Source organism: Stigmatopora argus, chromosome 15 (genome assembly GCF_051989625.1).
Source record: "Stigmatopora argus isolate UIUO_Sarg chromosome 15, RoL_Sarg_1.0, whole genome shotgun sequence".
Classification (NCBI taxonomy): domain Eukaryota; kingdom Metazoa; phylum Chordata; class Actinopteri; order Syngnathiformes; family Syngnathidae; genus Stigmatopora; species Stigmatopora argus.
The window spans coordinates 9,260,660-9,286,194 of NC_135401.1; the positions used below are offsets into that span (position 1 = coordinate 9,260,660).

The 25,535-nt window shown below is 38.9% G+C and overlaps 2 protein-coding genes across 7 annotated transcripts in view; both read left to right on the forward strand.

Annotated features, from left to right (window-relative positions):
* The window catches only part of mboat2a (membrane bound O-acyltransferase domain containing 2a), a 31,917-nt gene extending 24,027 nt beyond the window's left edge, over positions 1–7,890 (forward strand). The window contains exons 5-13 of the mRNA XM_077621114.1: positions 228–283; positions 1,262–1,316; positions 1,874–2,060; positions 2,822–3,014; positions 3,520–3,623; positions 3,718–3,782; positions 3,915–4,047; positions 4,728–4,879; positions 5,205–7,890. Coding sequence (XP_077477240.1) covers positions 228–283; positions 1,262–1,316; positions 1,874–2,060; positions 2,822–3,014; positions 3,520–3,623; positions 3,718–3,782; positions 3,915–4,047; positions 4,728–4,879; positions 5,205–5,358 — 1,099 coding nt within the window. The 3' untranslated portion in view covers positions 5,359–7,890. The remainder of the gene's footprint in view (positions 1–227; positions 284–1,261; positions 1,317–1,873; positions 2,061–2,821; positions 3,015–3,519; positions 3,624–3,717; positions 3,783–3,914; positions 4,048–4,727; positions 4,880–5,204) is intronic.
* A 700-nt stretch (positions 7,891–8,590) lies between these two features.
* kidins220a (kinase D-interacting substrate 220a) overlaps positions 8,591–25,535 on the forward strand; it is a 38,333-nt gene continuing 21,388 nt past the window's right edge. For 2 of the 6 annotated variants that reach the window (XM_077620988.1, XM_077620990.1), the window contains exons 1-23: positions 8,606–8,844; positions 11,563–11,721; positions 12,265–12,363; positions 12,749–12,847; positions 13,649–13,747; positions 13,921–14,019; positions 14,187–14,285; positions 15,219–15,416; positions 15,503–15,601; positions 16,415–16,513; positions 16,635–16,733; positions 16,807–16,984; positions 17,076–17,240; positions 17,324–17,503; positions 17,643–17,808; positions 17,906–18,057; positions 18,433–18,533; positions 18,618–18,803; positions 18,948–19,088; positions 20,046–20,283; positions 20,361–20,452; positions 22,946–23,090; positions 23,224–23,386. In XM_077620988.1, the coding sequence (XP_077477114.1) occupies positions 11,590–11,721; positions 12,265–12,363; positions 12,749–12,847; positions 13,649–13,747; positions 13,921–14,019; positions 14,187–14,285; positions 15,219–15,416; positions 15,503–15,601; positions 16,415–16,513; positions 16,635–16,733; positions 16,807–16,984; positions 17,076–17,240; positions 17,324–17,503; positions 17,643–17,808; positions 17,906–18,057; positions 18,433–18,533; positions 18,618–18,803; positions 18,948–19,088; positions 20,046–20,283; positions 20,361–20,452; positions 22,946–23,090; positions 23,224–23,386 (3,029 nt within the window). In that variant the 5' untranslated portion in view covers positions 8,606–8,844; positions 11,563–11,589. Of the gene's footprint in view, positions 8,845–11,562; positions 11,722–12,264; positions 12,364–12,748; positions 12,848–13,648; positions 13,748–13,920; positions 14,020–14,186; positions 14,286–15,218; positions 15,417–15,502; positions 15,602–16,414; positions 16,514–16,634; positions 16,734–16,806; positions 16,985–17,075; positions 17,241–17,323; positions 17,504–17,642; positions 17,809–17,905; positions 18,058–18,432; positions 18,534–18,617; positions 18,804–18,947; positions 19,089–20,045; positions 20,284–20,360; positions 20,453–22,945; positions 23,091–23,223; positions 23,387–25,535 lie in introns of all 6 variants that reach the window. The other 4 variants (XM_077620989.1, XM_077620991.1, XM_077620992.1 and 1 more) reach the window with 3 other exon arrangements.

Consider the following 25,535-nt stretch of genomic DNA (forward strand, 5'->3'; position numbering starts at 1 on the left):
TTCTGTAAACTAACAAAAATTGAGTTAGTCCACTCTGATTCATAGTGGACTAGGACCTGGGATCGAACCCACAACCCCACAACTGTGAGGCCAATAAATGAAGGCTTGCATTTTAAGAGTATTCCTCTCACAGAGCATTTAAATGAAGGATTTAGCAATTATATTTTAGCGGATGGTTGAAAGATCCAGACAGGACTGAGCGGCTTGTGTGTCCTTGTCTTTATCAGACCCATGATGGTGATCACTCAGAAGATTACAAGCATGGCATTCGAAATACATGACGGTAAGAACAACCTGACCATCTTTTCTCCTGAAAAGTTCCAAAATCAGATTAAGTGGTCACATTTTCGGGCAAAAGGACTAGTGAACCAGTGCAAAGAATACAAATACTGTTATGTAACAACGCAATGACCCACTATGCTCTCGTGTTCTATTAAACGGTTAAATGGCTGACTTAAAAGGCAAGTTCAATTGTGCGCGAGAATGTATGCAGTTAAGTCATAACATCCGTTAGATTCTGGCTAGACAAGGTTCTGCCACATTATGTGAACAGGCGATGCGGAATATGATTTACAGTGACAGATTTCACTGAGGACGATTAGTTACTGTATTTTTCAGATTATAGGTGGACCTCATCCATCATCCGAATTATACACAATGAGGAGGAAAAAAGTATATATAACTCGCACTGGAGTATAAGTCGATTTTTAGGGAGGGCAATTTTTTTGGTTAGGGCAAAGTCAGGGCAAAAGCGATTACACACAAACCTATATTGTCAAAAATTTAAAGAGCTTGTAACCCTGTTGCTGGGCTTCGCATTAACAATGTGAACCTTATAAGACAAATATTTACTCGCATAACCCTCAAGGCTCATAGTTTAAAGTATTTGTCACCAAGGTGTGGTGGTGAAAGTGCGTAATGTACAAAACTACAGTACACTGTTGTTTAATCATCTCAGTACAGGGCCTGTGTCTTTTACAAACACTCAGTGACATCTGAGGGAAAATATTTATTTTAATTTGGATTCTAATAGCAAGTTAGACATAAGGCAGATACTAAGTAAAGGCTACTACCATAAAGACGAGAAGCATTGAAAAAGGATAGGAACGCATAAGGATGTCTTTCTGTGCAAATAATTTCACAACGCAATTACTAGGTTAAGAAAATTCTTAATGTAACATTTGGACATTTTAGAGATGAAAAGCATCTCTAAATGTTTATAACTCACTCATTTATTCTTCTTTTCATCATTTGTCTGTAGGTTTGACCAAGCCGGATGGACAGCTGACCCAAGGTCAGAAATACCTTGCTATCAGGTATGTGATTCAGGTATGTTTTTACTGCAGTAGATGACAGGAAGTAATGTTTATACTTATTAGGGATCAAACCGATTTAGTGAAGTTTTCAAATGACATTATTATTATTGAATTTCCGTTATTATCAACATTATAACCAATGTCACTCGTGTGTATGTGTCAATTTAAAGGGCGACTGGCACAGTCATGTTTTGAGGTTATTAGCATGGGTTACAAGAGTGGGTTTTGTTCCCCCAAATATTTTGCTGTGGAAGTAAATATAGCTGCGGAGGTTCAACAAGAATGTAAGAAGTAGGTCAGGGAATTAATACATGACAACATCTTAAACAGAGCAGAGATTAGAGGTACAACAGACCTCGCAAGTGACATTATAAGACGTAAGAAAGGATGAAGAAAGGGGTTTCTTGTAAACCATAGGTACACTATATGAACTGCAGTATTACATAGAGCACGGGGAGACTCCAAGTTGTTACCGTGGCTGTGTATGATTTCTTGTGAGCATGTTGCTTTGCCACGAATGTACAATGTTTGTGTCGTCTTCCCGTCTCGCTCTGAAGACGGATGCCCAGCCTTCTGGAGTACCTCAGCTACAACTGCAACTTCATGGGCATCCTGGCGGGACCCACTTGCGCTTACAACGACTATATGGCTTTCATTGAGGGCACGTGCTACCAACCACGACACCAGGAGAATGCTAACGGAAAGGAGAATGGCAAGCACAAGCAGAGCGAACCCTCGCCCAAGGTACAAGTTGGAACTTGCATTGTGTATACATACAGTAATGTCATTCTAAACATGCCACAGGGTGCAATACTGAATCCAGCCACTAACTGGTGATATCCACAAATTAGGTGCTATTATACAATTTAATCCAGTATTTCAGTACCTTTTATGTAACATGTTGTCATTAGATTTGAAACTAATATTTAGCAATTCCATTGTTATGAACTTTAGAGCTATGGAATTGACCAAATCAAAATGTCATGTTAAAGATAAAAACAATATTTACAAAAATTATGACAGTATGCTAGGTTTGCAGGAATATTAGATTGTTCTGTCCTATCTATTTCTCGCATAAAAATACATTATTTTTTGTGAATAGGTCCATTTATTTAATTGATTTTTTTTAATCTATCAAATGACTGATATTAATGTCGAAGTTAAGAAGGATTAATTCACATTCCTGATGGTCTTTCATGAAATAATAATTTTCAAGAATTTAGAAGTTGTAAAGTTCTTCTGTTGTTTATTGGTTATTATTTTTTTTACATAAACAAATGGTACAGAATTGCACTACACTTGACACCATCTGGTATGAATTTTTCCATACAATGAGAATGCCGTTTTGCAAAGATTAGGTTTTTGTTACTCTTTTAAGAAACTTATCCAAACCTTCTATTGATTTTATGAAAGGACTTTTCTTGTGTGGTTGGAGACTGCCACATTTTACATTTTTTTCTTTTTCTAGTGGAGTAACAATTTTATTTTCTCCTGTCGTGATTTAGGATGATGTCATCTCCAAGCTATGTACATGTGCAATCTCGCTGGGCATCTATTTGTCACTGTGTAAGCTGATCCCAGTGGAGCGCACCATGAATGAAGACTTCATTAACAACACACCGTTCTTCCTACAAGTGGTCTATCTTTATCTGGCCATGCTGGCGCTCAGACCCAAGTACTACTTTGTCTGGACACTGGGTGAGTTTGAGGAGTGCACGATTCCAAAAAGAACATGAAAAATGAGTAAATCAGTGATGCTCCTACATATACAGTGTCTAGGTCAGGTGGCAAAATTACAATTTTGGCACACAAGATTTGCTTCTGTGTGTCTTGGGCAACACAAAATATAATGAACACAGAAGAGTATTCGTTTATTTTCCCTTGAGGAATAACAAGTATTATGAATTACATTCTAAAAATGGCCTGGAGAAACTGAATGTTATCAGATAATTTAGACATCTGCATGTGCGATTGTTTTCATTGTAATTAAAGCCACGTTTCACTTTAAATATACATTTTTGGTTTAATATAGACATTCAATTAGACTGCAGTGTAACTCCAGCCTTTAAAAAACGATATTAGCGCTCCCCCTGGTGATGTATTTGAAAAGTGCTGCCTCCTGCTCAATGTCATCTCACACAGTATTTCAAATCAAGTATGCTAAGTAGTTGCTGGAGCACTCAATTGTATTTTTGCTCTGCAGCTGATGCCATTAACAATGCAGCTGGATTCGGCTTCAATGGTTACAACAAGGATGGAACCCCGCGGTGGGATCTGATTTCCAACCTCAGAATTCTGGACATCGAGGTTGATTGAATTCATTTATATACTAATAGCGAATACACCCCATTTCGTGTTGAAGCACTTGTTATCTAATGGTGTGTATTTTGTGTGCTTTCAGTTTGCCACCAGTTTCAAACTGTTCCTTGACAACTGGAACATCCAAACATCTCTTTGGCTCAAAAGGTAAAAGCAAACATAAGCGGAGTGTACATTGAATCATGCATTGGTTCATCTTTTAGCATCATGAATTATTCAGTCTAGAAAGTGTTTTCTTCGCAAATGCTGTCACTTAACACCCGTCAATCGCGTCCTTAGAGTGTGTTACGAGCGCTGTCCTATCAACCCCATCGCCGCCACCTTCCTGCTCTCAGCAATGTGGCACGGCGTGTACCCAGGCTACTACCTGACATTCCTCACTGGCATCTGCATGACCATGGCGGCACGTTCAGTAAGTCCACACACCAGAATAATTTACAGTGTGCGAACCAAGCAAAACAGTAAACTAGAACAGTCACATATTAATTTCTCCCTCTACGTGGCTGCAATTATGTTGTATTCTTTTGTCACAGTAGGTTCAGATCATGGAGTTAACAAAGAAAGTACAGTAAATGACTTAACCCTCTTAAACACGTTGTAATAATATTTGGTTTTGTAGAAAAATGGCTTGGTTCCATCTTAAGTCCCAAACTACTTTGATTGCCAATTACAGGGTGGTGAAGCCAAATTGTTCATTGTTAATCATAAGGCATTGTTTGTTCCATGAAGTGTGTCTGAAAATTTCGATGACTATTTTCCTGTCTTAAAACATTTCCCCTTTATTGGATCGGGACACAATATCAGCAGATTCTCAAAATCAGGTGACTCGGACTCATGCAAAAATGTGTTTGAGACAGCCACACTAACAGTAATTCACGACTTATGGTAGACAAAATGTTCTAGAAACACCTGCAATTAAGGGTAAATAAAGGATATTGAGCAATCACGTTGACCCAAAAAACAAAGGCATCCATGTCCTTTTAAAATCTGTAAAAGTGGGCAAAGCTGTAACATATGGGTAATTAAGATGTTTATTTACCTTTTTACTTCCACACAAAGTTCAAATGACGTGACGGCTGTCTTTACTTTTAGGTAAGGTACAACATCAGACCTTACTTTCAGGTCACTGACACGTACAAGCGCATCTATGATGTCATCACGTGGGGAACGACGCAAGTTGCCATCTGTTACACAGTTGTGCCATTTGTGCTACTGACTGTGGGACCCTCATTCAAATTCTACAGGTTTGTATTTTTGAGGGTACTAGGCACCAATAACACAAAGTCCTCTGGGTCGGAGTCAGCTGGGATAGGCTCCAGCACAGGACAAAGCGGTTCAGAAAATGAGATAATAATATATATATATATTTGTTAATTGTTAGCTGCACTTAACTAAAGTATATGTCGTTTGTGTGAGAAATGTTTGCATGAAATTTTATTTAGCATAAGCAATGTGTTGTATTAAACCTGAGATTAATGAATGATTTTTCACGTTTATATACTGTGTTGGAAAAGCAGGGGCAAAAAAAAAGTCAGTTCTATTGTGATAACTGCTGCATGTGTGTTTCAGGTCCTGGTATTTCTGCTTACACATTCTGTGTGTGTTGGTAATCATGGCCCTCCCGGTCCGATCGCGACGCCGCGAAGCAAAGGGCCAACGGGAAAGCCTGCAGTCGGACGGCGGCACCACAAACAACTGCAGCCGGAAAGTCAAAACCACATGAGGCTGGACAGAAACATTTGCGAGACAAACTGGAGACCACAGAGATCCTGAGTCTGTTTACAGGCCAGGAACCAAATATTGGATGTGCTTGGACAGAACCTGACGATACTTCCAGTAACAAGCAGGACAGAGTGGTTGCATTACTACATTTTACTCACGGAAAATGGAGATAAACTGGAATTCCAAGCTGCCTTAAACCCTCTATGTACCTGGCAGGTGAAACAACACACTTGTTCCAAGAGTACACGTGCAGTTAGTATGTGGAGGGTTTTTGTCATTGTCTGGATACAAGCCTCTGTTAGGTGGAAACATAATGTTTATCATCAGCTGCCAACTTTCAAACACGCCTTAGGATCCTCAAAATATTGATTTCACTCAACAGGGAGTTGACATTAATAACAAGTGTTTTGTATTTCCATGTCTTTGATTATGCTATTCCTGATGCGCTTTTTTTTTTTGCAGATAACCGGTTTGAATAGTCCCGAAGAGGAAAACTGTTTTTTTTCTGGCTTTAGCTTAAAGGGTGAATTATTTTCTTTTTCCTTTGAATAAGTTCAACATACATTCAACATTAAGGCTCTGCATCACTAAGACCCTAAATGACGAAAATGTGAATACGGCATTTCCTCATATAAATAGTGGCCTCTGATTCAATAGATGCTAATTCCTTGTCAGGCTCTTCAATAATTTCCTTCCTCAAAAAGATTTTTCACATTTCCCATCAGGAAAAAAAAAATGGAATTTACGTATGGACATAGAAGGGTTGAATTCGTGCAGAAAAATGGAAGCACTGATGCACATACAGTTTTTCGGATTAAATAAAGCGGGAGCTTACTGTGCAATATTATAGCTAACTTTCATTTTTGTGTAGACTCCATCTTCTATAATAAGTGTTCCATGTGATCACATTGCTTATGTCGCTAGTATTCTGCATAGTACATAACTTTTCCCTACATGTGTCCTACTAGTCCTATATATTTAATTTGAAACCCAATTCAATTGCACTAATATGAATCTTAATAGTATACCTGTAATTTCCTCCAAATTAAAACCACCAGTGCTGAAATAGCATCTAATTCTATCCTAAATTGATCAAATAAACACCCCAGACATTATCTGTATAAGTGTGGCAGTTAATAAAACAGTTTTTTAAAATCTTGTGCAGTAACAGCAAGTATTATTAATTACTTCTGGTCACGGATTATTCTTGTTTCTAATTAAAATGAGCAATACCAAAGCATCCAAAAAGAAATACTAAAAGAAAGTGTGGCTTTTCACTGCAACGAGTTGATGTGCAGTATTATAATTCAAGGAACTATGTATTATCTAATCACTTGATTTATCTTGCATTTATGCGTACTGGTGATTTTTATTTTGTTTTAAATCCAAACTCTAAAAGAATGTAAATTGTGTTATACTGTACGCCCCCGCAGTCATAAGTTTTGAAACGTTTTAAGTTGAATGAGAAAAAGCCGCAAAGCTTTTGACCAAGGGTATACTGGCAATTTCAAATTTCAATCCCTCTAGTTAGGGCCTGTTTTACTGAAGTGGAAATTAATAAGACTTTTTACATCTTGTTAAAAGTGCAGTAACATTCAAATGAAATAGCTTTTATTTAATACTAGTCATCATTATTCCAGCGAATGGGAAATGAAATCTTTCAAATTGGTGCAGTGCATAATGTACTGAGTCTACGTGAGTGCAATTCGCCTTCATTGTGTCATTGTGATGTCATGTTACTTGATGATGTTGTACAAAATGCCGAATGTTGTGTTAACTTATTTCTTTTCCTTTTATGTTGGAGTAGGAGATGTTTCAAGGTGCATTTACTGTCCATTGTGAGAGACACTGGTATGTTGTGTTGTTTTGATTCACGTCAAGCCTTCCTTTTCGTCATAATACACATATACAAAACCCTCGTGGAGCTCAACTGACGCCACCGTTGCTAAAACTTCACATTTCTACATATCCTTCAAATGAGCAACTTTGTTTTCACATTGTGATATAATTACTATTGTTTTTTTGCATTTGTAAAAAATAACAAGGCAGCCCTGTTGACTTTTGAAGTTTGGGATTTTTTGGAGATGGTTTAACAGTTGGCATATTCCTGCCATAACTCTGCGTGAAATGTATGGGAGTGTGTTTATGTCAGTCTACCAGTGTTCATGTGGTTCGTATATGTGTGTATTTATAGCGCGGGCCCTATAATGGTGAAAAGATAAAGAAAGGGATGTCAGACATTCTGCAAATGAAACATTTAGGAAATTTTTGCACTGCATGGCCACCAAAACCAGCAGAACAATGCAAACTGCTCCATATGTCCAAAGTGCCAAAGCATTCACTGGCGCATTTGTTTTTCTTTTTTTCCGTGTACATGTGCGCCTGCCTGTGTCTGTCTGTCTGTTTGATTGCGTGCTTGTGTCACATAACGTTATTTTTGTGTCAGAAGAAAATTTATTGAAAGATTTGTATGACGGTTCATTACAATTCTGATTTATGTGGCAAAATAAAGAGAGGTTATTTTTAAACACCACTGATATTGTTTTTTTGTTTGTTTTGGAAATGAATGGATTACATGTGAGAAAATTCAATACTAACAATAGCTGTATCGATTGTTGATACCAATCCTGAAAACTGGATCTGGACAACTACACCACTGCACATAACAACCAACTCATGGGACGACAAACCCTGCTCTCCCATGCTGTATGGTAATTTGGTGACATTTTCTTCAATGTGAGCAGTGAACTATCATCATAATTATGGTTTTTTTTAATTCAACAATGTATATTTATCACATCCCTGGCCTGCATGGCTTTTCTCTGGGTACTCCGGTTTCCTCCCACATCCCCAAAACATGCTTGATAGCCTGATTGAACACTAAATTCTCCCTAGGTTAGTGTGTATTGTTGTCTCATTGTGCCTTGTGATTGGCTGGCAACCAATTCAGGATGTCCCCAGCTGGTGTCCAGAATTTGTTGGAATAAGCTCCAGCACCCCCCGCAACCCTTGTGAGGAGAACGGCTATAGAAAATGAATGAATGAACATCTAAGTTACGATTAATAACGGTTTATCTATTTAAGGAAATAGGGATATAAATAAAAATAAAATAGCTTATTCCATCAGAAACAATGCCGATTTGAGTCCCGAATTTGATTGCATAAATTAATTTGAACAAATTACGCACAGAAGCGTCGTGGGCGTGGTTACCCGATTGACGCACCCGCAAATGATAACAATTAAATTTTTATTTTTATAAAATATATTCTAAAAGTTGCTGTTTATTTTGCTATATTTGTCAAAATATATCTGTTTATTTCCCACTCCGGCTTTCTACCGCTCTGAACTTTTGCGATTGACCCCCAACGTTGACGTCATTCAAAGAAAAAAAAGGAAAAAAAGACAAGCGTTGCAAATGTAAACGTGACATTATCATGACACGGGTATCTTGAATGTTAAAAAGCCCCGGCGTTTTCACAGATCGAGGTAAGACAACTTTAGCTTTGTATGGTTTGCTTCCACCCAGTGGGTTGAATTATGGCAAGAACTTGTTGATGTGCTCGCAACCCGTAGCTAACGCTAACTAGCTTGTTTGTTACTGGAAGTTCAGCTGACGAGTGTTGCTGTCGTTGCTTTTTGTCGGTTGAAATCAAAACAATATTACAGTAAACCTTCAGAAAGATCATAAATAATATCATAAACATGTATATCCTTACCATCCCGATCTGTCACTTTGTGGCCATGTGACATGTAAAAGTGACATCCAGATGTTTTACATTATTTTTGTAATGCTCTGTATGCCAAATATAAATTTTTACCGAAAAAATACAGATGGCTTGATTTCTTCATTCAGATCTCATCAGTTTATTGAACTAAACCATTCATTCTTTTTTTTAAACCGTTTTATCTCCACAAGGGTCGCGGGGGGTGCTGGAGCCTATCCCAGATGACTTTCAGGCACGTGGTGGGGGACACCCTGAATCAGTGGCCAGCCGATTATCTTTATTTTAAAATAAATTAAATCCATCCACTATAGTCAATTGTTAGAAAACAACACAGTATTTTTTGTTGGTCTGTGTGTAATCTTTTAAATTTTAGTTATGTTTTTGAGGAGGGGCCGTGGGAATAAGCCCTCAGTTGTTTTTAACGTCCACATGACAAGTGATATAGTGGTTAATTTTAGTCTTGCCTTCAAACTGCCTACTTTTGCAATTGCTCATATTACCCTGGACATTTTTCCATGAGGTTGGTGCTTTTTTTGTTGACTATACATTCACACGGAGTTCTTTTAAGCTTAAGCAGCAAATTGATTCATGTGCCATAGCTCATGTTATGCTGGGTGTGTGGGCTGAAATTATAGAAACGAGGATACTGATTTTATCCTGCCCCCAATGCTTTTCTTCTGGTCAGAATTAAACCACGCATCAGCTGATGTATGACGGGAGTGATGTTTTTATTTCCTCCATCAACAACATGAAAAACTGAAACAAAATACATATTTCAACTTAACATTTGTTATATTTACAACAAAGGAATATCTTGGGCAATATTTTTCCTTTACCGTCCGTAAGTGTTGATGTGGCCTATATTTCATTATAATATGTGTTGTCCCTTTCTTAAATAACTCCAAAATAATTGTAGCTGGCATTTGATCCAGATTATTTTAATGTCATGTCATATAAAATAGAAATTATATACATCATCCGGGCCAGATACTGTGCCGTACGCCATGACTGGAAATGTAGAAATGCCAGTGTGTGAGGAAGCAATGGCTGTTGGCCAGCCCCCTTCATCTAATATTCAGCCTTGAGTAAAAAAAAAAAAGAGGTGGGGGATGTCATGCTGGATCCAGGCGGTGCTTGTACTAGATGCTGTGTGTATATGTGTAGTGTGGATGAGAGCAAAAGATACATTAGTGTCGAAAAAATCACCATTTGTCAAGGTAAGGGTGTGCCTTTTTTCATCTTTCATCATATTTGATACACTACATTTTTCATTTTTTGTCCACTTGATCTTTGTGGCATTGGTTTGGCTTTGTATTTTTGTGGAGGAGAGGTAGTCATCTCCGTGTTGTGCTTGGAAACCAAGAAGCAGGGAGGGCGCGCCAACTGTTGCCTTTTCTGTCAACAAAGGATGTCACCCTGCTTTCATGCTTCAAATGTTCCAATATGTAGTACAAATGCAAGGAATATATATATATATTTTTTAAAGGTTCATTATTTGACATTATTCGGTTTGTACTCTATTCCCAAAATCATGTTGGACAGTACTGACCTGAATATGACCTGCCTGCATGCCTCAAGGATTATGTTCAAGCATTGAGGTTCTTATGGGGAAACACTTCTCTAAGGCCGGTTACAAGAATCCAGAGCCGAGGTGACATTTTCATAACTGGAGAAAGGTTTTGCTGTGGAGTGATTGAAGAGCCCAACTTGAATCTAACAATATTTTTTATAGCCTTTGTTATTATGAACTGACTTAAATGCTGGGAGGTAAGGTACACCCTTATATGTGAGGTGTGGGGTGGTCCCCAGCCCCCAACTACGATGAATAATTCATGTCTATCGATCGTCTGAATCCCTCCTACAAAAGAGGCGGCCATGTTGAATGGGCTTTTCTTTTGTTTGGTGAAATGAAAGCAGTCATTAGATTTGTATTTATTGCTCAGGGTGATCTCATGGCCTAGTGAACTGAGGTGGATGATGCTGTTTAAACCAGAACAGAGATGTGACTAACACTAACGGGAAGAAAGAGTATCTCTTCATTTCTGGGATTGAATTATGGATGACCTTTGTCTGCTCCAATTTTCCACCATCAACGTTCTCAATTGTTTTAATGGACAATGTTGCTAATGCTCTTTAGCCTACTTTTTTTTGTCTTAATTTTTGTTCATTATAGTGTACAATTTAGGTCAAACGTATATGGCACGGAATGCCTCAATTGAATCACAGATCGGTTTCTCAATCAATAAAGCCTTATCTCAAATGTATTACCAGTTGATCCTTTTTTCCTCTGTGTTATAGCGGAACTACGAACCTTTGCATGTTGCACTGTGTTTTTCGGCCCATCTGCAATAAAATACACAACATGTTGCTGAACCAATGTTTCACTTGAGTAACAGGTTAAGGCCCGACCAGTGTGACCTATAGTCCGTAAATGTAGTACATATACAGAACACTAATTAGCACTACTTTCCCACCACAGTGGTGTGCAGGTATCTAGCAGTGAGCCATGGATACCACTACCTCCTTGAAGATGACCTCCATAGCTGTCCAAATCCTGTTCAACTACGTGGAGGAGGAGAACTTGGCTGCCATCAAAGCACACTTGGACAAGTTCAAAGATGTTGACAGTAGGAGCGATGTAAGTAGCAACAACACGATTGTTCTAATGCATAAAGATAAATAGGTAATCCAATAGATAATAGATAAAGATCACTTACAGAATGCTGTGTCGAGAAAAGTGGTGTGACACCGAGCAAACAAAGAAAAAAAAGTGTCGTACCTACTGTTTTAAATGTGATTGCGATTAAGAGGCGGAGATTACTGCATATGCACACATGGAATGACGATGATGGGTACATTGTTGTCATAGGAACTGAACAGTTCTGAATAGAAATGTGTATTACTAGAAATTCAAATCCACTTTGAATTCAAGAGCCAACTTAAACTCACAAAAATGTACATAAAACACATTTTCAAACTTTGTAGGGATGGATTAGCCTATCAACGCCTGAACAAATGAATTTCTGGAAAAGGGAGAGTTGCACTAATCATGAATTGATTTTCATGTATTTAGAGTGTGTTCTCAATTATGTGCTGTTTTTGTAGTTTAAGTAAAGTTAACTATAACACAAGGTTCCTTTATTTTAACACCCTTCTTGTTTTCTCCCATGTCCTATTTCAGAATGGGCAGACTCCCCTTATGGTGGCTGCTGAGCAGGGTAATTTGGAGATTGTGCAGGAGCTCATCAAGAGAGCAGCCAACGTTAACTGCGATGATGTTGTAAGCTTGCACGTGTTTAGACAACTTTGAAATGGATTGAACATATTCCAGAGAAGGTGTTGGACAATGAAACACTCAGTGGCAAAGATATATCGTTAATGTTTATTTTACCTTGCAGTGCCAACCTAAGCATTTTATGACTACTTTTAATATCACTTTGATCTCATCAATCAGATTTAATAAACCATGCACATGTACCAAAATATAAAATGTGAACACATAGCACATCTTATTAATATCAGCACATTAACCTGCTATTGCACATTAATGGCACTTTGATTGCTATTATCGCTCTTGCCTGCATTTAGAGTCTGTAAAACAAAGGTTCAGCAGTACATGTAGCTACATGGTGGTTCCCATAGTAACGGTTTGCATCTTTGCACAGGACTGTTGGACAGCACTGATGTCAGCATCCAAGGAAGGCCACATTCAGGTGGTAGGAGAATTGCTGGAAAATGATGCTAACATGGAACACAGAGACATGGTGAGAATTTCAGCTTCAACATTTGAGTAAAGTAGCTGTCCTTTTGCATGGTAGAAGAAGCAGGAGATTTAAAATATTTGTTTTTGAAAATCATGGTTTGTAATGAAAGTTAAAAAATAAACCATGCCGCTGCTGTTTATTAGTATTTTTAATCTTCAATGTTTATTTAGTATTACAACATAATGAAATAAGGCCTCAGTCTTCATTCTATAACTATCATTGCAATGACCAGAGTGCTGTTTGAACCGAGATCTATTAGCTTTATAATCCAATTACTATGACAAGTAGTACTGGGATGCTCCCTTCTTTTAGCAATCTCCTTTAATAGCACTCTAATGCCATTCGAATGAGGCAATAATAATATTTGCTTTTGGAATACAGACGTACAAGAGATGAGCATTAGCGACAGCGTAGACTCCAATAACCTCCATGTCCAGTTGCTTTAATTACAATTCCCATGAATCACCAACCCGAGTAGTGACTTGAAGGGACATGACCTGAGTCATTACCATGTGAGGCTAAAAATGCACACCATGCGTCAAAATTGGATTTATTTCTTTTTAGTAACAAAAAAATATCAACCTTAAGAGAATTTGTCATCTTACTGTTTCCTTGGTACATTGTATACTACCCCCGCTATGTATAGCGCATTGTTTCAAACCACCACACAGTATAATACAAAGGGCATATCTATTCTATTATACAGAGTTTGAACTAAAGCCAACTTTGGTTTCCCAGTGTTATTCTCTACCTTTCTGTGTTCTAACAAATGCAGTCTCTGGTTTTCTGTCTTCTAATTAGGGAGGTTGGACTGCCCTTATGTGGGCCGCCTATAAAGGCCGTACAGATGTGGCACAGCTGCTCCTGAGCAAAGGAGCTAACCCTAACATTACTGGTCAGGTACATACACTGGATACACTTTTACATTTATTTGCACAAATGTTGGAGGAGTTTATATATAATAAATTTGAAAATATTCAAACTCAAATGGGGATTTATTCATGGAAATTCCATTAGGCTCCCGTTTTCTTATTGTAATGATCTGACATGATTCTTGGGGTCTCTCCAAACAGTATAGCGTCTACCCCATAATTTGGGCAGCGGGTCGAGGCCATGCTGAGATTGTCCATCTCTTGCTCCAGCATGGAGCCAAGGTCAACTGCTCGGACAAGGTATGGACCCACTGACAAAACAAAAATGTTACTTTTATATAATGTACAGAGAATATGACCGATAATTTACACTAACAACATGCAAATCCCTCTGTCATTTTCTTGTATACCTTTATGCAATGATATGATATTTTTATTTACTATAATTCTGTGGAATGTCTTTGCAGTATGGCACCACCCCACTTATCTGGGCTGCCAGGAAAGGTCACTACGACAGCGTGATGCACCTTCTGGCCAACGGAGCCGACGTGGACCAGGAAGGCGCTGTAAGCAGTTTATAGATACAGTATCTTATTACTGGTCATTAATTGACAGCATTATAGCTGCCATTAAAAGTTCAAATATCAGTTTAATATGAGTCACATTCTGAGAAATGCGTATATGATTTCTGTGTGGCACGACTCTTCCAATTTCTTAAGTACTTTTGTAATTATTGTACTGGTAAAATATTTAACGGCAATCACAGATGCAGTTACTCGGAGTGTTTGTTTCAATTGATAGTTTTGTACCCTATTCAAATAAATATTTCTTTGAGTTTTGGTTTATTTGGTAGTGCCCAACCCATTGAGTTAATGAAAATTAGTAGTTGAATTAGCTTATACACACTAATTCTAGTTCCATATTTGATATGTTACCTTAAAACCAAGGCTTCATAACACTTAAGACGACGCCTAAGCGCGTTGTCGGTCGTTTAGCTCCGTTTTATTCAGCCCGGTTCCAACTTTTGACAAAGTTGCCGTGTTGGATTTTCGAGTTGGTTTTAAAATAGCTCTAGCCTAACAGCGCCTTCCCTTGGCGAGCTCCGTTTGTGACGCGGCCAAGGCAGCCATTTAACGATGGTCCCTACAACATCCTCCACGGCATCTACAGCGTGCCCCGTGACCTCTTCTTCACGCCCGCACCTGATCGTGGTCTGAGGGGTCATCCGTGGAAGCTGTACCCTCGCGGGTTCCGGTTGAATCGGCGGAAGGCGGCTTTTTCAGTGCGCATCGCCGGTCCTTGGAACCGGCTTCCGCAGGGTGTGGTCGAGAAGCCGACGGTCGCCCAGTTCAAGCGGGCTCTGGATGACTTTTTGGCCGTGAACCAGTGACTACACCGCGTTTGTTGCACATTTCTTGTGTCTTGTTACATGGCCCTTAGCCTAGTGCTTTTTTTTTGCCAAATAAATTGAATTGAATTGAATTGAATTTCTTTTCCAGAACTCCATGACAGCTTTGATTGTAGCGGTGAAAGGCGGCTACACTGAAGTAGTCAAGGAGCTGCTAAAAAGGAACCCGAATGTCAACATGACCGATAAAGATGGGAACACAGCCCTAGCCATAGCTGCCAAGGAGGGACACACAGAGATAGTACAGGACCTGCTGGATGCTGGAACCTACGTTAACATCCCAGATAGGGTGAGACCCATTGGATGCTTGTGTTTTTTTAGAGGTCCACATGAGAAAACAAATGCAATTCCCTTCACACTGTTTCTTCCCTCCAGACTGGGGAGACCATGCTGATTGGAGCTGTGAGAGGAGGTCATGTAGAAATAGTGCGAGCTCTACTGAACAAATACGCAGATATTGATGTCAGGGGCCAGGTAGGAGCTCCTCTCATAATCTTAGTTTATCTTTACAAGTAAGCAGGAGGCTTGTTTGTGTTCACTGGAAATTCAATAGTCTTTGTCGTCGTTTTTATTTTAAGTGAACTTAAACCTCCAGCTCAGAGTTTATGCAAATTTTCATGCTGCAAAAATACGCTCAAATAAACAGCATGGCACACATTTTGGAGTTTGTATTAATGCTATCATAACGTTTAACCAATTTGGTCATGTTTGAAAAGATTAGCTTTATATGTTACATAGTAAATATGTCACGACATATGAAAAACATTAACTAACTGCTCATGCAATGTAAGAAACTGTTCAGTCCCGTGGAATGATAAACGCTAAAAAGTGTTCAGGAACTGTCATAAAATTAGAATTCCACTTTGGGAAGTGCAGAGTGGAAAACCTGTACAATGCAGTTTTTTTAATAGGTCCCACTTTTTAAGTGTTTAAAGATGCTAACTATGGTAGAACTTAAAAAAAAAACCTGTGCTTACATTCACTGTGGTCCATGATCCATTTCCATCAGTGGAATTCTATATAAAACTAAGCTAAATTTGCCCAAGTTTTCATATTTGCCAAAACAAAAAGATGAAGTCAGAGATTAACACTTGTAGTTAGAATAATCTTCATACAGTTGAAGTCCCAAATGATTTAAAGAAATGAAAAAGATTAAGACATATTTTTCTGAAAGAATAGCTCTCTGACTACTGTTTATTTTTCAGTTTTAAATCAATACAAGAGATTTTTTGTTGTTGTTGCTGTTGCAGTCACAAATTGAATCTCATTGTTTTTTTTCCACGTCAGGACGGAAAGACGGCTCTATACTGGGCCGTGGAGAAAGGTAACGCCACAATGGTGCGAGATATCCTGCAGTGTAACCCTGACACAGAGAGCTGCACGAAGGTATAACATTCCACAGCTACACACTGTAACTTATCATGTACTTTTAACTCTTCAAACCATGTTTCTTGTTTTTGTTCTGTAAAATGTGTGTAACTGTGTCTTGTCTATCCTGTTTTTTTAGGAGGGAGAAACCCCACTTATCAAAGCAACAAAAATGAGAAACATAGAAATTGTTGAGCTGCTGCTGGATAAAGGAGCAAAGGTGTCAGCTCTGGACAAGGTCAAGACTCTTACTTATAATGATTTAGTCATTTTCCATCCTCCTCTCATTCAACTTTGTTTTTAATGAACAGAAAGGTGACACACCCCTGCATATCGCTATCAGAGGCAGAAGCCGAAAGCTGGCTGAGCTGCTGCTAAGGAACCCTAAAGATGGCCGCCTCCTTTATCGGCCTAACAAGGCTGGAGAGACACCATACAACATCGATTGCACCCACCAAAAAAGCATCCTCACGCAAATTTTTGGCGCCAGTAAGACCACTTGCTCGTTTTCGTTGTCTCGGATTCATGAGACACAACCTAAGCATTCTAACTATTTATAATCGTTGTTCCTTTCTTGTAGAACACCTCTCTCCAACTGAATCAGATGGAGACATGTTGGGTTACGACCTATACAGCAGCGCTCTTGCAGATATTCTCAGCGAGCCCACCATGCAACCACCAATTTGTGTTGGTCTGTATGCACAATGGGGAAGTGGGAAATCTTTTCTTCTTAAGAAACTGGAAGGTTAGTACTCACACACCATCTGAAATCTCATATTAAGGAAGTGTGTTAATTCAAAATCTCAAACATCTCCTCCTCTTTCTCAGATGAAATGAAGACATTTGCTGGGCAGCAGATTGAGCCATTGTTCCAATTTTCCTGGCTGGTGGTTTTCCTCACTATGTTGCTTTGTGGTTCAGTCGCCGTAATTCTGGGCTTTACTGTTGATCACAAGCTGGCCATCGCTGTTTCCCTCAGCTTCCTTGCTTTGATTTACATCTTCTTTGGTAAAATACCTATCTACAATATCTCAATGATGACTTGTTAATGGCCAAGTGTCTCTCAAAATGTGGACTACTGCATATTTACTCACTAGAGGGCGCCGCTATACAACAAATAAACCCTCACGTTTTGTCTACCCTTCAGTTTTAGTGTACTTTGGAAGTCGCCGTGAGAGAGAGAGCTGGAACTGGGCATGGGTCATTAGCACCCGCCTTGCCCGGCAAATTGGCTACCTAGAGCTCCTTCTCAAACTTATGTTTGTCAATGCCCCCGAACTGCCTGAGCAAACCACTCGTGCACTGCCTGTCAGGTTACAGCAACATACAAAACTAAGCAAACTTTTTTTTTTGTTTAATCTTGAATTTTTGCATGTTAAAAAACAGCTCCTTTTTTCCTCTTGGCTCTAGATTCCTGTTCACTGACTATAATCGCCTATCCAGTGTGGGAGGGGAGACTTCAATGGCTGAGATGATTGCCACACTTTCAGATGCGTGTGAAAGGGAGTTTGGTTTCATGGCCACTAGATTGTTCAGGGTTTTCAAGAATGATGAGATCCAAGGTAACTTTTCTGTCTTACAGTTACCTTATGTTTGGACTATAAAGGCACACTGGATTTAAGGTGCTCCAATAATGAACCAGTTTATTATTGTATTATTTTCTTACCTAAGATGCAACTGATTAGAAGGTGCATTAGTCTTTTGACACTGTAGTTATTTCTTTATGCATGAACTCATTTTCTTTTATTCTTTGATAAAAGATGAATGTGTCTGGAAGTTACAATTGAACTGTTAAACTTATCTGTTTTTTAAATAGTTTTATTGGTTAGTTAGATGTTGACTAACAATAACAATGTGCATTTCTAAGTGGTTAATAAGTCTGTTATTTATTATCATTGTAAACAGGATGATGTCATTTTTGTCTTCCTACCTATCAGGTAAAAAGTGGAAAAAGACATGCTGCGTGCCATCCTTTGTGCTGTTTTCTTTGACACTATGCTGTCTCATCGCTGGGTTAGCCTTGCTTGCAATATTCAAGGTGATTTATTCATTTATTTTTAACCAACAACTTTATATGCATTCTATGATGCCATAATGGACTAATTTGGGCCTTCTTGTCTAGGTGGACCCTGAGAACCTGACGGTGAATGCAGTACTCATCGCAATGGCCAGTGTGGTGGGACTAGCCTTGCTTCTTAATTGTAAGACTTGGTGGCAGATGGGCGACTCTGTCCTTAACTCGCAGAGAAAACGCCTGCATAGTGCTGCCAACAACCTCCACCAGCTGAAGAGTGAAGGTTTTATGAAGGTAAAATAAATCTGAATTTGAAATTGCTGCAATTCTCTGGGATTTTAAATTGTTTTATTCTGCTCAATAGTTCACGCGAAGGCTAAATGATCTGCTTTTACCTTGGAAATGTTTTGAAGCTTTTATTTTTCTTTGTCATGGTAGGTTCTGAAACACGAGGTAGAATTGATGTCAAAGATGGCCAAGACTATTGATGGCTTTACCGAGAACCAAACACGAATGGCCGTCATCATTGACGGGCTGGATGCTTGTGAACAGGACAAAGTACTGCAGATGCTGGACACGGTGTGTGGATCTAATTGTATTCTTCTCGTATGTGTCTAAAGTAAACGGCATGCATTTTGTGAGGTCCGCGTGATGTTGCATACAGCTGCTATTGAGATGGTGCTTCATCCTCTCTTGCGGCATACAAGAGGACGGTCAAGGGTTAATTAACCGTGAAAACATGCCGCACAAATCTACATCCCGTGATGCTTGGACACTCCATTTAGTTAGCACTGTGGAAATTCCCCAAATAAGTGGTCCGGCACATACAAGTTTATTTTACTCTGCCGCAACTCGCTTGATTTCTGATTAGATAAACTCCTTGTTAACAAATTTCAAACAGGGCTGTGATGTGAAAACTCTTCTTCCCTCTAAATCATATTTAACTGACATACCCAATCAAATAGGAAACTTTTGATATTGGGTAATTTTGTAGTGGAGATTGTCACATCTCATTTTCTGTAATGACTTTTATCCTGAGGGTCGCGGGGGGTGTCTCACACTCATACCAAGGGGCAATTTAGAGTGTCCAATCAGTCTTTGGAATGTGGGAGAAAATGTTCAACCTTTATTCAAGCCAAATGGCAAAATTTTGGCAATTTTTGTCATTTGGTCAAATCTGGCAGTCTTCATGATAACGGTGTTTGCGTGAATGTTTCACACATTTTTATTCTCACTTTATAAAGATGTTAAACTCAAAAGATGTAGCTTCCCCCACGGATATGACCTTTTCTCTCATAAGCCACCAAACAAAAACAGTGTTATTGTATAGAAAAAGACCTTGTGACTTGCTCCCCCCCACCGCTTCCTAGTATGTTGTAGTCATCTATATATGCTCATGCAAATTATATGGTAATAATATAACAATAACTGAAGGTTTGATCAAACATCAGCAACAAAATGTGTTAGAAAAGATACCCATAATTACGAATTATGTTGGCCTTGACTCATACATTTAATGGCTTCTTCTTTTGCTAGGTGCGTGTCCTCTTCTCAAAAGGGCCCTTCATCTCTATCTTCGCCAGCGACCCTCATATTATAATAAAAGCCATCAACCAGAACCTCAACAGCGTGCTGAGAGATTCCAACATCAATGGTCACGACTACATGAGGAATATTGTCCACCTGCCTGTATTCCTCAACAGCAGAGGCCTCAGCACAGCTAGGAAGCTCTGCATGGCAGCGCCCGTCAATGGCGACAGCTTGGCTGCTGAAGGTGCAGTAAAATTTTGTTAAATAAACGATAGTTGGAAAATAACACTTATTTTTTTTTCTATGTCCTTTTTATCCCAGGTTGGAATGACGATGTTGACAAGAAGATGTCTCAGAATAGCCTGGCTCAAGACCAAGCCAAATTTGGCAGCAAAAACGCACTTAACCGCAGGGTAAATAGTGTTCTTAATCTGGTATTTTGAATCCCCTGCATCGAACATATTTTCATTTGTTATAGTTAAGAATCCACTTTTTTTTAAATGAAGGCCATTATAAACCTCAATTCCATTACAATAACATTTTAATTTTATTAATAATGAAAGCATAAAAAGTCTGAATATCAAAATACGAAAATATTGACTTTAATTACAATTAACTTGGAAGATCAATTGCTTGAACTTATCACAGAACACTATAATTTTATTTATTTATATATTTCTTACAGCAATTTTTGCTTTGTTTACACAGCATTTTTCATTTTTCTATACAAAAGCATTCTTAAAATCTCATATTGCTCATTGACCACTGCAACATCTCAGTTGGGATACTGTGAATTTCATCCTGAATTCACCAAGGTTACTAAAAAGGCAGTTTTTACTTCCTCAAGGTCACTGTCTGGGAGTGCTGTCACATGCTCATCTTTGCCAATGCACACTTCAAAAAGATTTTTGCAGTCACCATCTAACTGAAGAGCCTTTATGGTCTACAGTCGTCGTCATATTTTAATCTTTGCCAACACCAATAATCGTGGGAATTATTTGCATCTTCATCCACATCTTTGATTAGGTAGTATCAAAAATTATTTATTTATATGGTGATAGTTAGCACCTTTCACTCTGTTTGAGACTTAACGCCAGAGAAACCCTTGCTGATTTTTCATTTCCGTCGCCTCCTGAATAGGATGCTTAGTGCAGGCGTGGCTTTGGCAGGCTAAATGAAAGCTAGTGGACAGGAGGAGACACAGTGATATGTACAGAGAGAGAGTGGTGCTGGGTGTGCAGCCAAGGCTCCTGGAGTAATTGATGTAATGGCTGTTTATCCTTCCTGCTGTGTCGCCACCATCTAATGACAAGGCATAGCAGCAGTGGGTCCCGGCAACAAAATACTGGCACTAGGCTATACTGGCAGGAGGTTAAGCGACTCTGCTTATGTCGCTGATGCCATCCTGCCCCCTGCGAGACCTTATCACAAATCCCCCACTTCCTCCCGCTCTGACTTGTTTGCTAAACTTTTATTTAGTATTTTCATACTCTTGGCGTCCTAGCACTCAGATTTTAGAGGCATCCTGCCCTTCATTCTCTTGGCAGGAGGAGGAAATGACAGAATGACTCATTTTCGTGACTCATTCTCTGGTTTGAACTAGTGGTATTTATTACTTTTTCAGTAGTATGCAAACAAATATTTTCCACTTTGACAGTTGGACTAGCTTCCTTTGTTTAAAAGTTGAAACACTTGACATTTTATAGCAGTATGGCCTATTTCACACAATAAATCAGGTGTCATGGTCTTCAGACAAAACATTTCACAAATAATAGCTCTGGGGAGCATGATATATATTCAATATATAATGTTTCAAATAAATATTGGATCTAATTGATACAGACGTTATACAATAACACAGACATGCTACTTTATTGCGTTTTTGTATAATATTGTTTTCCTAAGACTCAGGCACCATGCTACAATAAACATAGCAATATGACATGATTTAGGAAAATACATACGAAATTTAACTTTTGATAAAAGTTATCGCTATCTATTGAATTAATGTTAAGGCCGGGGATCCTTGAGCTGTCAACGAAATAATCTTCGAATAAATTTCATGTAGTCTGAGTGACCAATCAAGTGGTAGCCTGTCTGCAAAGCTGATGTACAGCAGTAAAGTCTATCTTTAACTTGGACCTTTCGGGCCCTGGCAGAGTGGTGGCCATATGCTTCATCTCCCAGAAAGAGGTCACAAGAGTGGTATTACGACTTCAAAGTCGACCAAAAGCCTCATCTTGGCTCATGACCATGGCAGCTGTCTGATATCATCACAGATGTTCCCCGGTAGATCTATGTCAATAGCCAGCCTCTGTGTCATGTCATGACTGTCCTGCATGGGACAGTGGCTCTTTGACTTGTTTTTCTCATGCAGCCACAGATTTTTTTCTCTATCAGATTATATGACTGGGAAGGGATTGTTGCTGGATAAGAATGTGTCTTAAAAGATAGGTTTCAGAGATATTTCCATTCATTGTTTAGTTTTTTTTCATTTTTTCCCTCACGCTAATCGCTCGCGAATTTAGCTACATGTGTTACTTATGAAAATCTGCTTAGAATATGCAATTGAATACATTGTTTACAGATGATGTTTGAACATTAAATTGTTGATACTGGCAATTTTGACTGCCTTGGCCCCAGATTACTATGACCCTAAGGCAGCCTCTGATCTCATGATGCAGTTTGTTTCCTTTTGGCTTCAGGGTACGCAATTCTAGTTTACAACTTCCAGGAAATGCTCCTTTTAAGCTCCTGTGGGTGTTTAGTTCTATTTGCAATGTTATTATTTTTACAAATTTTACTGTTACAAAACGTCAGCATCATATCCCATGAGACTGCCATTAGTTTCTTGCATGTAAAATATAAAAAGCCGTACATTTCTGAATGATACCTATCTTTTGAAGGACACATACCGGCGGCGACAGATGCAGAGGACTATTACCAGACAGATGTCCTTCGACCTGACTAAGCTGCTGGTGACAGAGGACTGGTTCAGTGACATCAGCCCTCAGACCATGAGAAGGCTGCTTAATATTGTTTCTATCACTGGTAAACATGCACATTTTCATCAGCTTTCATTCTGACCTTCTGCTCTTTAAACACCAACTACAAACTGATGATTTTTTTTTGCATTTCATGAATTTCACAGTCCAATTACAGGCCTTGTCTGCCCTGTTCACAGGTCGTCTGTTGCGAGCCAATCAGATAATCTTTAACTGGGATCGTCTGGCGTCGTGGATCAATCTGACCGAAGAATGGCCTTATAGGACGTCATGGATCATCCTCTTCTTAGAAGAAAGTGAAGGAGTGTCTGACCAGGTCTCTCTCAAGACGATCTATGAGAGGTAAGAACAGACATAAAAGGGTCATTTTCATAGGATTAGATGACAACTAAGATAATTAGGATTGATAAAATATTGATAACACAATACAAACATTGGTGAATACAAATTTTATATCATAAATATAAATCTCTTGTGTTTCAAAATAAATTAATCAAAGAAATTGTAGTTTAGTTCATTTGCGTCCTACTGAAAGGTCAAATTGAATGAATAAAATGCACATCCGACAACTGTTTTATTATAATTTGATGCTTGTTAATATATTAGGGTCCTAACGAAACATCAGCACTTCTGTAGTTCTCAATACTTTTTCTTCTCACACATTTTCAAAGCAGACTTTGCTGCTGATAAATACCTTAATAACTATAGCAATTTCTCTATTTTCCAAAGATTTCCATCATAAAATACAGGTATTTATTTTCCTGCTTGAACAATTTCTATCAGCAGGTGGCAGTAGATGATTTTCGTATCCACCAGCCTTTAAACGGTTATTATTGCCACATCTCTGCGCTCCTCGTTTTGTTTTTTTTATTCTCCAAATAATGCATGCGTCAAATTATGACTCTATTTAAGTATGCAGGCTAAATTAATGACTTGACATGGCTTTCTCAGAAGCGGTCAAGTTAGTTTTAGATGTCTTTGTTGGAGCGGCGAAGAGGCAGTGTTGTGTGCTAACCGCAGCGGTGACATGACATCTTTGTACTTATGCGGCCACAGATGCTCTTAGGCGGAGAGCTGTCGTGGGCTGAGTCGCTGGGGTTCGGGCGCTGTTGTGCATCAGGCGCTGGCCTTTAAAGGTTGCACTCTTGTCACAATACACTAGCGCCTACTACTCCCGCGGCATGGAAGTGTCACACACACTTACTGTCAGCCGATCAGCCAGCTTGATTCAACAGACAGGCCTCCTCAATCCACGGAAACCCACGTCATTAGAACAGCATTCGTGTCTTTGTCACAGTCATCTGTTGCCTTTTTGTTAATGTGTGGATGGCAGATTATTAAGTCAAGATAACTTTTTATTCTGTCACCGCAATATAGTAGAATGTAAGCAGGGCCTGCCTGTGGGAAAACGAATGCCCATCAAAAAGCCGCAGTCTTACAAAGCGTGGGTGTGAGCTCACATTTGCTCATTAGGCCTAATGTAGCCATCTTCCTGTTCCTGACCAGCAGCGCTGTCTGTCTTCATCTTCCTCCTCACTGGGTGTCTTTCCAAATGGCCGCTCTGTCTCGCTGTGGCCGTCGGACAAATGACGTTAATGATGATGACATCTTAAACAGGCCTCGCCTTGGGGCCTTATCTCGTGCACAAATCTTCCATTGATAAGACTCAGGTCTTTGGTCGTCTCCGTCCTCAGATTCCTTTGTGTGATTCCCAGGCAATAATGAATACAAATCTAAAAAAATGACTCTCTGTTTATACATCAAACCACACCAAATTCAGGGTTTGGGTTAATGCAAATGCAATCTAAATACCTCAATAGAATGTGTATTGCTGTAACACAGAAATTAAATCTAATATATTCTGTAATACATTAAAAAATGCAATGGATACTTGTGTTATTCACATTCTGAAATTATTCTCAAACACGAATTGGCAATAAAAATTAGTCTACATTTGCGAGCTGGTTGAAATGAAAGGTAAATAAAGCCCCGTTTATGGAATAGCTGGCAAACTTTACTGGCATCCAATAATATCACTAGTGAACAACAGGCACTATATATCTGACCATTTTAGTGTTTTAAGTCATTATGTGGGTCATCCAGATTTAGTGCAGAAAAATGTCATTTTGGAACAGTGACAAAGTGTCATTACGTTCACTTTAACTAAAAATATGGTCACTGTATCAAATATTAATAAATGCACCTGGACGGTGCACATTTGATTTTTCAATTGAGAACTGAGCAAGTTATTACACAGCAATACTTCACTTCCCCTGAGCGTTAATAAGTGAATATATTAGTGTTGAAGTGAATGTGGGGGTGAGTAAGCCCTTATAGGTCAGCTGTCGCCCTGCATCTCAGTCACAAACCAGCCAGCTCTTCCTCTCTTTTCCTCGTTATAAGCTACTGAGAATGGTATTAGCGTTTTGTAAATCGGAGAATGGCTAAATCATTCCCAAGGACTCTAAGAGGTTGTTTTTGAATGATTCTT